Here is an 18,109-nt window from a genome sequence, read left to right on the forward strand (position 1 = left end):
TTTATATGTGTAGGTGCACATTTAAAAATAGTTACTGCGCCATAAACACAGTGGACTGCCCACGTGTGCTTAACCCTAACCCTGCTTCCCTGAATTCAATAGAACTTACATGTGAGTACAGTAGTAGACATGGTTAGGATTGTGCTGCTTAGCAGCATGAGAAGATTTACATAATTGCACGGGGGGCCACCAGATGGCACATTGGAAGATGGCCCACAATAACATCTCTCCGACCCACACGAGGTAATTAAGAGGCTGCTATGGGTGGCGCTGCGGGCTAAAGCCTCAGCGCCTAGGGCTTGCCGATCGAAAGGTCGGCGGTTCGAATCCCCGCGGCGGGGTGCGCTCCCGCTGCTCGGTCCCAGCGCCTGCCAACCTAGCAGTTCGAAAGCACCCCCGGGGGCAAGTAGATAAATAGGGACCGCTTACCAGCGGGAAGGTAAACGGCGTTCCGTGTGCGGCTCTGGCTCGCCAGAGCAGCTTTGTCACGCTGGCCACGTGACCCGGAAGTGTCTGCGGACAGCGCTGGCCCCCGGCCAATAGATGTGAGATGGGCGCACAAACCCCAGAGTCTGTCAAGACTGGCCCGCTCGGGCAGGGGTACCTTTACCTTTACCTATGGGAAGTATGCAGTCTTCCTGACCCCCCAAGGAGATGGGGGGGGGACTGCCTTGCCAGTGGTGGCCATAATGCACGCCTGGATTCGAAAGAAGGGGGTGCTGGCCACTTGGCACCAGCCCTTGGTGAAGTCGGCTCTTCCTGACGCTGCTTCCAATCTGCGCGTGCTGGTTCGCTTTAGCTCGAAAATATAATTGGAAATATATAATTGGAAAGAAGCTAAAGCACATACATCAAGCAAAGTTCGGGAGATAAGACTGCTGATTAATGGATCTCTGGGATCGGAGCGGCGGGTGTGACAAATAAATCAAGTGATGAAGCGCCATTAAGAGACTGGTATGTCTGGAGTGAAGAAGGGGAGTGGAGGAAAAAACTTTTCTTTGCCTTATGTGAGTACTAATAACCCTCCACCCCAAAGAAAGAAGAATCGCCGTATTTTACTAATCACAAGCAGGAATTTAAAAACTGTGTGGGTTGAATTAATGATCAAAGAGAGGACTGGTAAATATCGGAGAATGGAAAAATTCTATGACGCAGTTTTAAATGGCGTCTCGCAAGACAGCCTTGTCTAAGAAAGACGGAGGGAGGAGGACCAGGATTATTGGAATGTGAATGATGATTGGAATGTGATCTTAACCTGGCAGAGCCCTCTATGAGATATTTGACAAGCCTGGGAAAACTAAAGGGCAGACCGAAGATAAATTTTTGAAGGAGGAGGGGAACGGCGGCTGTCCCTATGAGATATGACTTGTGGAGTGTGCAAAACCCACGCAGACAATGTTTGCTTCCAACCTGCTTGTGAAGATTATCAGAGATCGCAAAGAAAGGAATATATGACAACAACAAGAAGATGAAGAAAGTAATAAAGAGACTATCTGGATAGAACTGTTTAATTAAAGCAGTAATAGAAGTGATGTTTGGACCCTTGTTCGGAGCTTGATGTATGGGTACCCCCAACAAAATTTAAAAATCTGGCTGTATAATTTGGAATTAATGTGATTTGAAATAATGTGATGTGATTGGCCTGTTAATAAAAATTATGTTTAAAAAAAAGAAAGAGAAGATTTACATAATTGCAAACATAACAAAAGTCATCAGCAATAAATAAAACTCATCAGAAAGTGCCCAATCAAATGGAACGATTTCCACATAAATCATAATGGGATCTAAAAAATACAAGATACAACAAGTTAATAGCTGTAACAGTTATTAAACAAGACCCTGGGGCCAAGAGTCTGTTCAGCAGCCTCAGCTTTTGTGGCTGGAGTGCAATCCAGTTACCGTAATTCATGGACGCTGCAATTGTAGAACCTTTCTGGCTTGTCTTAAATGTTCAAGTTGACTTGAGGCTGGCAAATTATAAGCAAAAGTTGTTTTGTGGGGAATGGGGACAATGCTGCCTAACGGTGCAAGTAGCCACCACTGAAACACTTGTCTTCAAAAGGATTTCTTTTCTATTGATGAAAGTGAGTTGGAACGAAATGGCATAGAATACTGAGGAAAAAACATTTTGCCTATGCTCTTCACCAAACTACAGGTGGCAATCTTATGCTCACTTGCTTAGGAGGAAGTCTTATGAAATCAATGAAGCTTTCAGCGAGCAACCCTCAGTAAGATCACACTGTTATAATACATGAATTGACTATTATTTAATGAAGATATCCCAGCATGGGACGCGGGTGGCGCTGTGGGTAAAAGCCTCAGCGCCTAGGGCTTGCCGATCGAAAGGTCGGCGGTTCAAATCCCCGCGGCGGGGTGCGCTCCTGCTGCTCGGTCCCAGCGCCTGCCAACCTAGCAGTTCGAAAGCACCCCCGGGTGCAAGTAGATAAATAGGGACCGCTTGCTAGCGGGAAGGTAAACGGCGTTTCCGTGTGCGGCTCTGGCTTGCCAGACTAGCTTCGTCACGCTGGCCACGTGACCCGGAAGTGTCTCCGGACAGCGCTGGCCCCCGGCCTCTTGAGTGAGATGGGCGCACAACCCTAGAGTCTGTCAAGACTGGCCCATACGGGCAGGGGTACCTTTACCTTTACCTTTATCCCAGCATGTGTTCTTACACCCACAAAGTCCCTTTGGACAAGATGCATTTCTCTCCCACTGCTTAACAAGCTATGGATTCATTTCCACGTTCATGTAAATGTTATGTGTTAATTTTATCTCTGCCTTAAATTCTAAGCGGGTGTTATTACTCATTTTATGATCCAGGGGCTCAGATTTTTGATTTTTTGATTTTATTAATTTGTTGAAAGCTTGTGATGCTGCTCCTTCTGAACAGCCATACTGGACTGGAGGGTGGAGAATTACAATGTGGACATTTAAAATAAATAAAAGTCTCCATCTTACTGGAGAATACAGTATGAATACATAACTATATTCTGAGAGTTCTTATATGTGTCGTGGAGTATGTAGTTAAAAGGCAGTATGGCTTATTCCTACCAGGGGAGAGCATGTGAAATTTGAATTGAAAACTGGAATAAAGTGTTATTTTAATCCTAGCCTGAGATCTTGGGGCAATCTCCCCCACCCCACTTTCTCCTGGCCTTATATTGAATAGCAGAAGAACAAATGCAAAGCCCAGATGGTCCTTCTAATCAACAGCACGTGCGCACTCAGTGTCCCCCCCCTTTTGTATGTTAAACAAGAATGCATTTATTAAAGATATCAAGAATACATTTATTTATTTAAGAAAACATAACACGAAAACAAACTTTTCATAAAATTTCCTGATGTGCTTTTAGCAGTAAGGTAAAAGGTAAAGGCAGTATATCCATTTATCCCATATTAAATATGAATGAGCATAGATCTTTATTTGTGAAAGTTTTAAGTTAATGTTTATCATCAGCTTTTTAAAAAAAATAATATTAGGGTTTTAGCCTTCCACAGCATCCATGAGAAAGTTTTGTCAACAAGTGTGTGAAATCTGATAAATGCAATGCCAATTAAGAAAATGATTTATTTGGAAATAAATGGGAGATAATATGTTGAGAAAGTAGCTGACATTATTTACTTTGCTGCCAGCAACAATATGTTTCGAACAACCATTTATTACTCTACCTAATTGGTTACATTATCTCAAAACAGATCATTTCAAACAATTATCTTGTTTCAGCTGGGTTTGGAAACATTGAATCTTCATGCAGCACTAAGGTTATCTTCCTTCAATGCGAGTGTAACATTAATGTATGGAGCGTTGATTGGGATAGCAGTTGGTATATTCAAACAAAAAACCAGAGGACATTTTTCTTCTAGGAAAAATCAGTTCCTAAAATCAGAATTAAAGCTAGTACTAAATATTTTAAATAGGCCAAAATGCAAACATTATCTTGTTCTACATATTTTTGCTGAAAGTTCTGCAGCAGTCTACATGTCATAAAGCTTAAGCTGTTCTTTGATGTCAGTTTCAGACATCTCCCCAAATGTTTCTGTTTTTTCCTTTAAGAGGGTGAAGATGGCAGTCAGTTGTTCTCTTTGGACCCTGCCAAGAAGAGAAGAACAATAACAGAAAGAGAAAATGGAAAAACCATTGCATCATAAACTTATAATGCCTCTGAGCAAGATTAATGGAGTCTGTCACAATGCTTTCCGATACTTCTTCTGCAGTTATATCTGGTGTCTCTGTGGTATGAGTACGATAGCCCTGGGATATTCCCCATCCAGAATTAAAAGCAGGAATGGAGACCTGTGGCCCTCCAGGTGTTGGACTCATCAGCCCTAGCCTGCTAACAACATCTGGATGGTACCATATTTCCCATCCCAGACCTAAAGTCTGATTTATGGTAGGACATTTGAATGAAACCTTTCCCTAACATTCAGAATGGAAAATAGCATGCACCTCTGGTTGTGGGGGACCTTGGTTTCTAATCCCCACTTTGAGTGTGTTCATTTATTAAATGGAAATGGTCTTTTCAGATACAAGAGCCTATTTCCCTTAATCCCACCAGTTCCAAAAACATGTTGTTTATCTTTTAGTCCCAGAAATCATGGAAGCTAAGACCAGTAAGGTGCTATGTTACGTATGAAGGTGTTTTACGTAAATAGATAGCTTCTTTAAGAAGGCACAACAGAGCAGTTGTTTAAAGCAGGGTTTCAGTTTAATGTACGTAATTTAGAGGGAAGTGATGGGATGTCTAAAAACACCTGTAACTTCAGGTTACTTCTCCCATCCCTTAGACGATGGACATGCTCTGTGACTTGTGACATTTTTATATGTCCAACTTGAACTTCACTTTGTAGAAACAAGCATCTCTGAAGTGTGTCACCCTTAAAAATGACTATAGTTCCAAAACATACTTTTCTGATGGTCTCCATCACTCTGATACCTTGAGGAAGGGATCTAGCACTTATTCTTCATTGAAATTAGGGACAACTGGGGATTAATCATTTGCTACTCAGGAGTCAGTGAGCTTGCCATGAGGAGTTGAGCAGTGGTCCCAAAGGGATATGTGTGGTACAGAAGCAAGTTCAGTTTAAATGAACCTTCAGGGGTGAGAGGACATTATGTCTGCACAAACTAATGCTTAAGCGCTGATTGCATATTTTATTTCAGAAAATCATAGATGTCTAACAGCAGGGGTGAGATCTTTAATGAGGAACTCTCATTCTAAACATATTTTAGCAAAGGGGAGGGAATACTAATAATAAGTCCTGCCCATTCGAAATCCCAGTTCAGTCATCTTTCCCACCCTCCCATATAAAGAGAGAAACTAGTTTTGTCCCCCCCCCCTTATGGAACAAGTCAATCTTAAGGCACATCTGAATGGATAAAGCAACAGACTTCTTTGGAATGTTTTAAAGTCTATTGTGATATGAACTTCTGTGGGCAAGAACCTTGAAAAATTCATGCCTTACACATGGCAACTGTACTGGTGTAAGAACACGCACATTCTTGAATCTGCAGTTCAGTTGAATGTCGGTTTCTTGATGTGGCAAAAGAAGAAATATTGGTAAATTCAGAAAGACTGGATTTGGAACTAAGAGGAACTTCTATAATTAATAGCAATGAATTAGATTATTATTATTATTATTATTATTATTATTATTATTATTATTATTATTATTATTATTATTATTATGACTTCTGGCTTAAAAATGGATTTTCCATGGTTATGTTTCAAAAGAAATGTAAGTTTTCTTGTTATTTTTCTTCTTCATCAAAAAGAGGAGGTGGAACAGGACTGTATGTGTTGTATCCAATGCTGCGAGTGCAGAGTTATACTCGTGCAATGGGACTTACCCTTCCTCTCCTTGTATGCCTTCAAAATTTATTATGGGGTATTCTGCAATCCTCAGGAGCAAATTTTCCAGCTGTACGGGGGGGGGGGGGGTTGAGGAGAGGAAGTATCGATTTGGAGGCCGAAGTATTCTGTGCTAGTGGAAGAGCACTACTGTAGGCTACAAGCCGAAGCCTGTGGACCAGCCTATACAAAATGCTCAGCCATGTGGTTTTTCCCTTGACATTTTCTTCTACAGAATGAGCGGCAGAAGTTGCAAAAGCAGAGAGAAAGATGTGCGCAGGTGGATTGCAGTGTGTCATGAGACAAAAGTAGCTTGGGGTGAAGGGGTTTTACTGTGGGAAAACAGAAAAGCATATCTCCTGTCATGCTCAACTTCAGCAGCAGACATATTGGTGTGTGTGTGTGGTGTTTTTTTTTAAAAAATCACATGAAAACATAATGTGACTGAGTATCACGTAGCTTGGCCCATAGTCATTACTGTCTGAGAGAAATGGTTACCATTTTTAAAATGAGTTTAGTAACTGTCCCTGCTGAGGAGAACACACGGTGGTGGAACACTCTGTTCACAGCAACCCATTGCATAGATTTCATTATACTTGTGACTTGGGTTTAAAAGTTCATTGCCCTGATCATTCAGAAGACTTCTCTATTATAACCAAGGCTCCAGTGCTGATTCATGGTGACAGACACTATTATACATTCCTGATTAGCTACCATGGGTGTAGTCAGGACTTTTGTTTGGGGAGGGGCAGCAAAAGTTGTTGGACTTTTTTTCTTCTTCAAGGAAATAAAAATTGTTGAACTTTTCTTGGGAAATCACAGGTAAAAATACCCTGTACTGTAAATAGGACATTGCGGGGTGGGGGGAGCTTCCGCTTGGGGGGCAGAACCTCAGATAACTGAGCACTTTCAGTGCTTTTCAATAATATTTGTGTACTCCCATGGGTACAGGAGATGGAGAGGAAAGGGGGAGGAAAGGAAGCGACAGACAGCCTTTCATGTGAACAACTCCAAATCCTTACCTACTTTGGAGTGAGGCATCGCTTCTTTCCAATTTTGGACTGCTCTTTTGTGCAAGCATGGTAGATCACAAAAGGTATATGTGCACATATAAACAAATATCATTGGATCTCAGGTTTCCTGGCTTGGAGCAACACATACACACACGGCTGCTGTTTTGTGCAAATTTGGTAGATTGAGGAAAAATAATAAGAAAGTTGTGTGCTTACAGGTAAACAAATACCAGTGTGCATGCCCATAGTGACCTCAGGGAAGGCCAGCCCACCCATGAAGTGGCGTGAAGTAGTTGCCTCAGGCAGCAGAAGCCCCCAAGGCAGCAGCCTCATGGGCACCTCCTGCCACTCCCCCACCTCTGCCGGAGAAGCGGTGCCAGTATAGCTGCTGATCTCCTGCTGGTTTCCGGCAAGATCTTGCGAGACATCATCAAAGTCTTGCAAGATGTCAAGGAGAGCAGAAGTCCTCATGAGATCTGGGTGAGATCTTGCAAGTTCTTTCAGGGAATCGGCACCAATGCCAGCACTGCTTCTCCACAAGAGGCGGAGGAGACACAGCTGGTGGTGAGCGTCCCACTGGTGGTGGTGTGGCAGAGCAGGGTGGCACTCCCTGTTTTGCCTCAAGTGGAAAAATGGGGTGTACCACCCATGACCTCAGGATTCCAGAACTTACAGCTGTCAGTTTTGAGGGAAGGCAGGCAAGAACCCACAGTCCAGGTGGGGCTCACTACTCGGGGAGGAAGTGATTCCTCAGCTGGAGTAGGTTTAGGACAGGTGAGGGACACATGCGTCGTCAAGCCCAGAAGGTATAAAAGGAAAGCCGTCCTGGCCTGGCCAGGCTGGCATCCTTGCTGGGAACAGCTCTCCTGACAGATGATTTGGACTCAGGTAATTGGATGCTACTAACAGTGGAAGACAAAGGGACGCGGGTGGCGCTGTGGGCTAAAGCCTCAACGCCTAGGGCTTGCCGATCGAAAGGTCGGCAGTTCGAATCCCCGCGGCGGGGTGCGCTCCCGCTGTTCGGTCCCAGCGCCTGCCCACCTAGCAGTTCGAAAGCACCCCTGGGTGCAAGTAGATAAATAGGTACCGCTTACCAGCGGGAAGGTAAACGGCGTTCCGTGTGCGGCTCTGGCTCGCCAGAGCAGCGATGTCACGCTGGCCACGTGACCCGGAAGTGTCCCCGGACAGCGCTGGCCCCCGGCCAATAAATGTGAGATGGGCGCACAAACCCCACAGTCTGTCAAGACTGGCCCGTTCGGGCAGGGGTACCTTTACCCTTACCTTTAACAGTGGAAGACAGGAATGCCTGGTATGCTCTGGTCCATGGGGTAACAAAGAGTTGGACATGACTAAACAACTAAACAACAATTGAATACTTTCAATGCTTTTCAATAATATTTGTGGATCTGGGGATCTCATTAAAAAGAAGACGACAGGAACAATCTACATCTCTTGTACTGCAACTTCAGGTTCTGGTCTTCATATTTTGTGTGCTACTCAATGCTACTTAACAATCAGAGAAGATCTAATGAAATCTGTTTGTTATGATTTATTTAGATGCTGCTTTTTGGCCCAAAAGCTTAAGTCTATGGATTTTAGTGGGTCTGCTCTGAGGATGACTTAACTGAATAGCATCCTTTGTGTGCTGATTCAGCATTTTTACATCCGGATGCAGAAGATTTAGCATCTACCAGTCACTGCTGCTCCACTAGAATGCCAGCTTGGTGTCCAGATTTTTGGAATCCAAATAACATTCTATAACTAAGTGATCCTTCCTCCTTTACTCAGCTCCAAATATTGAGTGTAGAGAGATATTTTTTATTGGGACCTTGGAGTGGAGGAAAAGGACTTACACTCTCTCTGCCTCTTGCTGCACTCCCAGTCATGATTGCCCCCCCCTTGCTGCAGCTGTGTGTGGTGGTGGTGGAAGAAAAGCAGATAAAAATGTAGTACTATTTGGAAAGAGAAGGGTTAAAATGGTAGTCTTGAGTAGGAACAAGGAAGCTGCCTTATATGAAGTGAAGCCACTGGTCTATCCAGTAGCTGATGCCATCAGGTGGGTCCCTGCAGCTTACGCAGAAGAAGAGACAATGGGGAGGTCAGCACTGTGCAAACACACTGGCGTGAACACTGTATTAACTCCACTGGTGCATTTGTGCAGAATCAACCTCCCTACAGCCTTGCCCTTCCCTCTCTCTCTTGGTAAGCAGCAGCAGCAACAACTCACCTGCACAGAGATCAGGTAAGGACTTCTGCCTACCACTGAAGCCATCTAACTCAATATTGACTAGCAGCTCTTTCCAGATTTCCAGTTGATGCTTTCCCAGCCTTATCTGAAGATGCCAGAGGATGAACCTAGAACCTCTTGCATGCAAAACATGTGCTCTTCCACTGAGCTCCCGTTCTTCCCACAAGAACCTAGGGAGATTCCTAAAGGGAGAAATCATAGCGAAAGAAATGACCAAAGCACCACTTCATCAGACCACACCCAGCCTATATAGGCCAGAGTAGCTGTGCAATGGGAACAGATGTTCCAGAAACATTTGGCCATGCATGCCACTATTTTCCCTTTCAGACTTTATTTATTTTTAAGATGTTGTGTTAGTTAATCTAAATTGCTTTATACAAAGTTGTATGGATTGATCTTTGTATTGATGTATTGATCATTGACACTAGGGTTATCTGTAACTGAGGGAAGGTCTTGTCTCCTCCATCTTTCTGGTTCAACCCTATGTTCATTGAGCAGAGATGCCGTCCAGATGCAGCCTTATTTTGTTTGGCTTGGTGCTGTCTCAACTTCCCCTCAACCACTTTTCAGCTGCCCAGCGGACGGCCCATCCACGTGTGCCCATATTCAGCCCACTGTTATACTGCTTACCTATGTGAAATATGAATGGACCCAGACAGCACATGACATGCAAAAGCATGAAAGGAAGTTTTTGAGGGCAGAAGGGTGGTGGTGGGGAGCGATGCCTGTAACTTTGTGTCCTGGCTACTTTTAACCCAACATAAACTAATAGTTTGAATTTGCTCTTTAGAATACCTACTTCTCATACCATTCCTTCAAAGATGATACTGTCCTCTAGTTGTTAATCTTGGGCAGTAATTATGGTATTGTTTCCCAAGGAGGGTATAACTAATGCTCTTTGAAGTATTCCTCCCACCCCCCCCACCCCCAGGGTAATATTTGAAACAAACCAAGTAGTTCGAGGGTGGAAAGGCATGGACACCATGCACATTAACAAACACAATGACCATTCATATAAACTATTTAAAGGTTTATTGGACTGAATAATGGCAATATACATTTTAAGCCACTAGAAATTACAGTCCTATGTATATAAGATCCACCTTCACATTTAGAAAAAAAAATGTAAAAAATACCCAGACAGCCAGTTTTGTCACTATTGAGGAGATAGCTTTGCTCGCTGCCACTAGTAATATTCCTTGTACAATAGACGTATTGCTGTATACTGAGACATTATATTGTATATAAGGCATTCTTTGCATAGTTAATGCTGTTTGGAACACTGCATCTGTCAATGTGAGTTGGAGGCAGAATGGTTGCTAACAGGTTTTTCAAAGCCGAGTGTCCTTATACATATTGGTATATATAAATAGGATTCAATTGCAAACTGTATTGCTAGTGAAAACATACAGAAGCAGAAGCTTAGACTTAAAAAAAAGAAAAGAAAAGCCAAACTTCCCACTGTTTCCTAAATAAGCCCTTTAAAAAGTTATGCTGGGGGGGGGGGGAACATCTGCCCCAAACCTAGGTGCCCCAAAGAATGATTGACTAAACAATTTCAAGTATTGTCTGCATAAGTTATCATTTTTAAAAGCAGCTTGGGTTTGATATATTATTAAGCATCGAATCAGTCTGCCCTCAAAACATGAAGAAAAAACAGGAGTATTGGGAGGAAATTCCAGCCTAAAATGGTAATTCTACAAAACAGGAAGTGACATCAGTATTGTCCTGAAATACTACCTTTGTGGAGGAAAAGACTTATAAAACCAGTGTGGGCTTACAGTAATTGATGGTTTCTAGCCACTAAGGCCCATCAGACATTATTTTCTGTATGGGTTAACGATCTGATAAATCTTTCAGGGAAGCAAAGAACAGAGAAGTTCAAAAAAGATGTAACAGTGTGGTGTCAGGGAGAAAAGAAAACAAGGATCTTTGAGGTTACTCGGGAAGTTTATAATTAATATTTCAAGAGTTGCCTTACATTTCATGGATTATGTTTTCTAACTCTGTTATTGGGGACAGGAAGCAACCGCTAAGTAAACAGAAGCGTTGGCTATCGAGCGTTAATGATGCTCAGACCTCAGGATGAAAATCAGTCATGAACTATTACACTAAGGCGGCAATCCTGTATATCCATTTTGCTGGGAGTAAGCCCCATTGAACTCAGTGGCACTTACTTCTGAGTACACAGGCCTAGGAGTGCATTCTTATCTCTCAGGATTCATTCTACCTAAGATGGAGGACTGCTTCGTCTTCAAAAGGCTATGAAGCAAGATAGGCTACACTAAAGTCTACATCCTTCTACCATCCACAAACCATCACAATGCTTTATATCTCAATGCATTGTCTTCAAGGATATAAAGGAAGCTTTTGGTCCCAGATGGAGGGGTGAAAAGGGACCAAATAGTTTGATATTGTATCTCTGGACTGGCTGATGCAATGGGTAACCTTTGTCCATGCTATCTAAACGGAATATCTCGGGTTTTTCTTTTGGATACAGCAGATATGGAGTGGTTGAAACAACAAAGTGCATTCATGAGTTTTACTTTGACATCCAAGAACAGCACCCTCAAAATGTAACTTCCATAACTTTCTCTAGCCCACATAATTCTTGGGATCAAGCCACACAGATCCTTTACAGTCTCGATATTACAAAGATTTATTCTGAGGAACTCAGCTTCGTTCAGCCAATGAGAAAGTCCCGTATTTTGAGGGGTTATTTATTTTTCGGTTATGTATGTGTATCAGGTTGGTTTGGGGTTGGTTTGTTTCTCAAGCCTTTAAAGATGCCAAAGGGAAAGCCTTAGGAAGAGTTTAGGGATAACTTCATATAGTCTTCAGTTCTGCAAGGGAAACAAGAAGAAAAATAAAGAGGATACATTTCAGTCATGTCGCCTTCTGTGGGTTGCTTTCTTACTACTACTTTCTGAGATAAGTGGAGGAAAAGAACCGAGTTTAGGGAGGGAGCTTGAAGGAAAGTTTCTGAACCACCCAGGCACACACATACACAGTGATTAGCAGAAGGAGTGCCTCAAGGTTTAACGCATTTGCTTCATCATTTGCAGCAGGGTAGTCTATGCCCAAGAAAGTGAGCACTGTACCTAGAAACCTCTTATTTTGTGCCAGGCATATTCCAAGTTCTAGCCCTGCAAACTGAAAACATACAAGGATCCATGTAAAACCAAATTAATATGTCTCACTGTCCCACCTCAAACATTTCCCCCTTTGGATATCCCAAGAAAAGTGACCAAATAGCATGTTTCATAATATAGGTCTACAAACAGAATCAGGCAGGCCATACATCGCTGATGCCGCCACTTCTCACACATTACAGATTTGTGTTAGCCTTTCCACGGTTGACAGAAGCAGTTTTTACTGACCCAGGAAACTGGAGCTTGCAACAGAGGGAATTACTGCAGTGCATAGCTTTAACCAATCTCATTTCCGCTGGCAACCCTTTCCTAAAAATATCCACATCCCAGCATCATTTCCTTATCCCCCCCACCCAACCGCATACAGTTTTCATAAAAATCAAAGACTGACTCGGTTCATAAACATTTTGAGAGCACGTGCTTGTTAAGGTTTGCTGTTGAGACAATATGGGTACTGGTAACCATTTATCATAGACAGCAGTGGACAAGATGTATACTCACCCATGTCTTATATATCAGACAAAATGAGTTTACACCCAATTGTCCAGTATAAAAAGATACAGGCTATAATCTTCTTTAAGATGGAAATAATATCTTAATAATTTACAAAGGGCAGCATAGTTCAGTCACACTCAGTTGTTTATTGTTCCCCTTTTATAGATTGAATAAAAGAAAAAGAAGCAAAGTATATGAATCCAATATCATTTATACTGATGTTGACTTACTGAAGTTAATGAGGCTAAAGCAATGGAAATGATCATGTAATAGCTCCACTAGGTTGCAGTCAACATGATTAAAGAACTGGTGTGCCTGCCCTTAAACCACTTTTACCTCATTTGGGTCAAAGGAGCTTAATGGCTTAAGAGACAGGCAGACAGCATTTGAATGCCATTACACTCTTCAGAAATGGTCCTTTCCCCAAAGTAGCTTTGGGATCAACAGACTTAATGGCCTCCGTGTGTTATGTCAAGTCTTTTTGAGCTGTTGGACCACACAACAGTTCTCTTGATGCCATATACATTTATATAAGGCATTTTATTTTGTTTATTTTGTTTTGCTGGAAGCCGCCCAGAGTGGCTGGGGAAACCCAGCCAGATGGGTGGGGTATAAATAATAAATTATTATTATCATTATTATTGTCGTGTCAACTGAAACAGTTCATCCCAATCTTAAGACAAACATTAATGTCAGCATCAGTTGGCTTAGCAATATAAGCAGCATCATGCAAAAGAGAGTTCTACATGCTTTTTGATTTCAGCTTTGTGGACAGTCACTAACTTTAGTGTTTTAGGGGAACAAAATGGCATTCAGTTGTTCTATGAAATTCTTGATGCATCTTCTCCATGCGTAGGGAAAGGAGGGTACCCACATACCACACTTTTAGGGAATGCAGAAAACTATCTTATTTTGACCATGATCACCCCAAAATGCACATTTCTTGACAATTCACTAACAGCCCAATCTACCCATTCAAGCCAATATACTTAGATTTTACTACAAACATCAGGAACTGCATTGGCTAATGTGTCGCTATGCAAGCAATTCATCTGATGTAATGTTAGCTAACTTTGCATGGCATAGATCCAAAATACTGTACAAGTAGGGAGAGGAATATGAGATCATAGTCCCTTGATGGCTCCCAGTTCTCCCATTCAGTATTTTTCTGCAGCTTCCTAATCCATTCACCCCCTTCCCTATCGCTTGTTGACACAGCAAAACACTCATAAGTTAGCAGGTGGGGAATGACATCAACTGCCTGGAAAAGGATCAGTACAACACAGAAGATATGAGAAGGAAATTTTGTGAAAGATTGCCAGGTGGGGCACAGATAAAGAACAAAAAGACCTGGGGAGAACTAGAAGCTGAGCAGAAATGGAAAATTTCAGAAGCTCAAAGCAGCATTCCCACTGCCCCTCTGTTTTCTCTATGCCTTCCTAACACATTCAGAAAGAAGAGAAATTTTGGCCCACTAGCTAAAAAACACCATGAGTTGTATACCAATTAAATTATACTCAGAGGAGATCCATTCAAATTGAAGCACCTACGTTAATTTCAGTATGTGTACTCTCATGATTTCCCCTTATATGAATGGTTTTGTTTGAAAATTTGCATGCAGGCTAATTATAGTTTCTAGAGAAATAGCTATGCTGACTGCAGTAAGCCCCCACCGCCTTGGGTCTCAAGATTCCTGCTTCTTCTTCCCCACTGGTGAGTGCTCTTACCGTGCTGCAAAAGATGAAAAGCAAAAAAAGGAACAGAAACTTACCAGCCTCTCTTATCCCAAAGAAGCACCATGCTGGACAGGAAAGCAAAGCTGCTGATCAAGGAGTGGGAGGAGAAGGACAAGGCAAGCAGCAAAAGGGCAAATGACAACAGGAAGAGAAGGTATTTACCACCCCAAGGCTACACACACAAGGAATCAGCAAGCAGATATCACAGGAGGAGCAAGCAGAGGGGGGAAGCATGCACTGGGGAGCAGGATTGGCAGAGGCCAAAAAGGCACCTGCTCCAATGTATTCCCTACCCCTCGGAAGGCCTAGTTGTGTTTGTGGAAGGGGGAGTTGGCAAAAGCGCCTTAGCTGCTTTGACTGATTCTCTGCAATCGCTTCTTTCTTTTGGCATATTCGGAGGAACTGTCTTATGATGACGTGTTTGTGCAGTCTGCAGTGATGCAACAGTGATGCTCTGTGACTAGAAAGACAAACTTGTATGTTGTCCTTAAAAAACAGGACACAAGCAGACCCCAAATGGGAAATTCTTGCCCTATCCTGTGAGATTTCACCAAGAAGTTGTGGTGCACTAACATTTAGATCCAAAGTTGAGAGTTCTTTCTATTGTATGAATTGTGAGTTTCAGAGTGTTGTGCACAAATCTGCTGCAAGCTTTGGCCACTGTATCTTAAATGAAGGGCAGGACAAGCAGGAGGGCTGTATCCCCTCCATTCTCCTCTTCTTCACTTGGAATTAAACCAGGGCAAGCACACAGCTATTGGTGATTGTAAACACAGCCACCATGCATCCAGCTCCCCACTGCCCACTGCCATAATGTCTAGTAGAACGTATACTGGCTGCAATCTGCAATGCCAAAATCATATTCATTCTCCAAGCTGCAGAATTGGGAGGTAGGAAAACATGAGATCATGATGTCACAACACAAGGTACGTTCTACTACACATTAGAGAAAGAGAAGTGGAGCTAGATGCAGAGCTGCTGCTTTCATTGGCAGCTGCACGTTTTCCATGATGTCTAAGTCTGGCTGTCAGAAAATGCTTTGGGGTTGTTTGTACCTGGAAACAACAGCACCTGATGCTATCAAATGGTGGTTACCTCAGAATGGCACTTTGTTGATATTTCCCAGGAGGGGTGACATTCGGAAAGCATCCTGACCTTTATTGCTCTTTCAAAACTCACGGGACACTTGAATGTTGCCCTTTGCCTCTGGCTAACTCTAAAACTGTGTCAAGAATGTGCACACAGACATTCTCCTCAAAATGGAAATTTCACAGGGGCCATCTGCAGACCTTCTTGTCCTTAGGCTTAGGCTCATACCCTTAGTGAAAGGGGGCCACACTCTCTGTTTCTCTCATCTACGGAATGACAAGAAGATATTGTGGGTTGTATCAGCCCAGGTCCTGCCCAGAGCAGACCCGCTGAAATTAGTGGAACTTAGTAAGTCATGGTCATTAATTTCAACAAGTCTGCTCTGGTGACCAAGAAAACCTGTGTTTCTAGACCCTTGCTTAACTACACTGAACAACTTACATTGGTTTATACCTTGTTAACTGCCTAGGCTTCCTCAAAGAATTCTTGGAATTGTAGTATGAAGACATGGTGAGGAGAATTCTATGAAAGGTCCCCACCACATCTACCATCACCACCACCCTCAAGCTACAATGCCAAGGTTTCCCTGGGAAGAGGGACTGGTTGAGAAACCAGTTCAAATCTGGTGTGGATATGCTGCTATAATACAAAATAGGAGAAGGGGTTTTGCAGAGAGGCTTCTCAAGATCTACAGAGGGCGCCCCAACACCAGGAATCTCACATTGTCTTCCCGGGGAAACAGTAAAAATGAAGCGTAATAACTAGAAGACTGGAAAGGACAGAATCCAGAATCATATCCTGCTTTGAATTGTTGCATCCTTCAGGATTAAATCCTAATATGACCAGAGATGCATAAAGTATAATTCACAAATCACTTACTGAGGCTGTTTCTAAAATGCATCCTTTAGACTTCCAGATAGGCAGATGGGTGGAAGTGCATAAGAGGAGGAAAGGTAACGCTTTATACGTAAATATAGAATGTGGAACCCATTTGAAATCATGAGCATTTCCAGGCTGGTTTGTTCCCTTGACGCCAAAGGGACTACTAACGAAGTGGAAGTGCAAGTTTGCCACTTGAAGCGGCTTCTGGACTGTAGGTTTTGGCCACGACCCAGAACCTAGTCACTTACTGTAGGGCATCTTCATAGATTTTCACTGGGATATCTGCAACACTGAAAAGGCTGGCATCAAGGGCGCTTGCTGAAGCCCATGCCCCAGCAGGAAGCTTGCTTCCAATCCCCGGCTGCTGCCTCTTCTTGCTGCCTGTTCACCTGCCCTCTTGGAGTGAGCAAGGAGAAGGGGCAGCAATGCCTTGCACTCATTCTCTTGGGCAGGGTTGCCTGTTGGGCCCCAAAGGAAAGATGGATTGTGGCAACAATGGCAAGGGAGAAAGGGATGGGTGCGCTTAGGGAAGGGAGCCCACGGAGAGAATCTTGCCCCCAAGGGGCCCTTGGATTGGCACTGGACACTGCTGATCCTCAGCTACCAAGACAAGTTATGAAATGGAGCTAAGCCAAGAGGACAAAAAGTAGGCAGAGCCTATGCAGTGCAGCTGGATTCCTTGCAGACCTCTATTGTTTGCTTCTTCAGTAATCCTACTATTTGGCTTGTCACTGCTCTTGACCCCTGCTGGACCCTATATCATAGCTTCAGTTCTTACTCTCTGCTCCTGGGGCTGTATCTTTCCCTGTTTGTGCTGCAATCCTGGAAGTTTTAACCTTGCCTTGATGTCCTGGCTGACTAAACCTTGGCATGATCATAATCCATTGTCTTCAGCTACCTTCAAGCTTTGCTGTTCCTGCCAATTTCCTTGGCCTCTGACTTGAATGAGTTCCGAATGCATCCCTTACGTGTGAAGTGTTGAATTTTCCATTTGTGCTTTAGCGATTAAAGTTGTTTGCATCAGAAAGCTGACATGACCAGGACGCCCCTTGAATTTTCTCCCTGTTACCAGATTTTGAATTGGCCCAGATAGTTGCCCCTTGAACAGCAGTTTTATGTAGAGCAATTAGCAGTGGATAATGATTAGCTCCATGACATGAAAAGCTTCACTTGCTGATGTCAGACCTACGTAAAAGGCAGAGAAGCAAGCCAGAGCTGCTGTAGCTGAGTGGCTAGGTTCAAGTCTCATTTCTACCATAGACTCAAAAGGCAAACCATTCTCTCATCTCCACTCTCCATCTCAGGAATACTATTGATCTTCCTTACTGGGCTGTTTCAAGGATTGTTGAGATAATGCATGTTTCTGAACACTTGGGAAGTACTGTATGAATGCTAAACAATAATGATTTTCAGAAAAGCTTGTTCTTCAGCATGAGAATTTCTGGAGCTGTTGGGCAAACGGTCCCTTTAATAACTGCCCTCTTATTTTCATGACTGCACAGCAAGCTAAGCCCCATATGTAGCTGTTGCATAGTGTCTACATAAGGCAGCCGTCCCCAACATGGTGCCCTCCACAGGTTCTAGACTACACTTCCTATGATCCTTGACCACTGGCTTTGCTGATTCAGGCTGATGGGAGTTGTAG

General features: G+C 43.1%; 1 protein-coding gene across 5 annotated transcripts in view; it reads right to left on the reverse strand.

Moving 5' to 3' along the window:
• Positions 1-3,468: 3,468 nt before the first annotated feature.
• The window catches only part of JMJD6 (jumonji domain containing 6, arginine demethylase and lysine hydroxylase), an 87,449-nt gene continuing 72,808 nt past the window's right edge, over positions 3,469-18,109 (reverse strand). For 2 of the 5 annotated variants that reach the window (XM_082204089.1, XM_082204088.1), the window contains one exon: positions 10,126-11,953. Coding sequence is in view for 2 of the 5 variants with exons in the window: in XM_082204088.1 (XP_082060214.1) it covers positions 11,914-11,953 (40 nt within the window). In the remaining 3 variants the exon portion in view is untranslated. Of the gene's footprint in view, positions 4,091-10,125; positions 11,954-18,109 lie in introns of those variants that run through there. The other 3 variants (XM_082204087.1, XR_014214697.1, XR_014214698.1) reach the window with 3 other exon arrangements.

This window comes from Podarcis vaucheri (genome assembly GCF_965113315.1).
Source record: "Podarcis vaucheri genome assembly, chromosome: 2".
NCBI lineage: Eukaryota > Metazoa > Chordata > Lepidosauria > Squamata > Lacertidae > Podarcis > Podarcis vaucheri.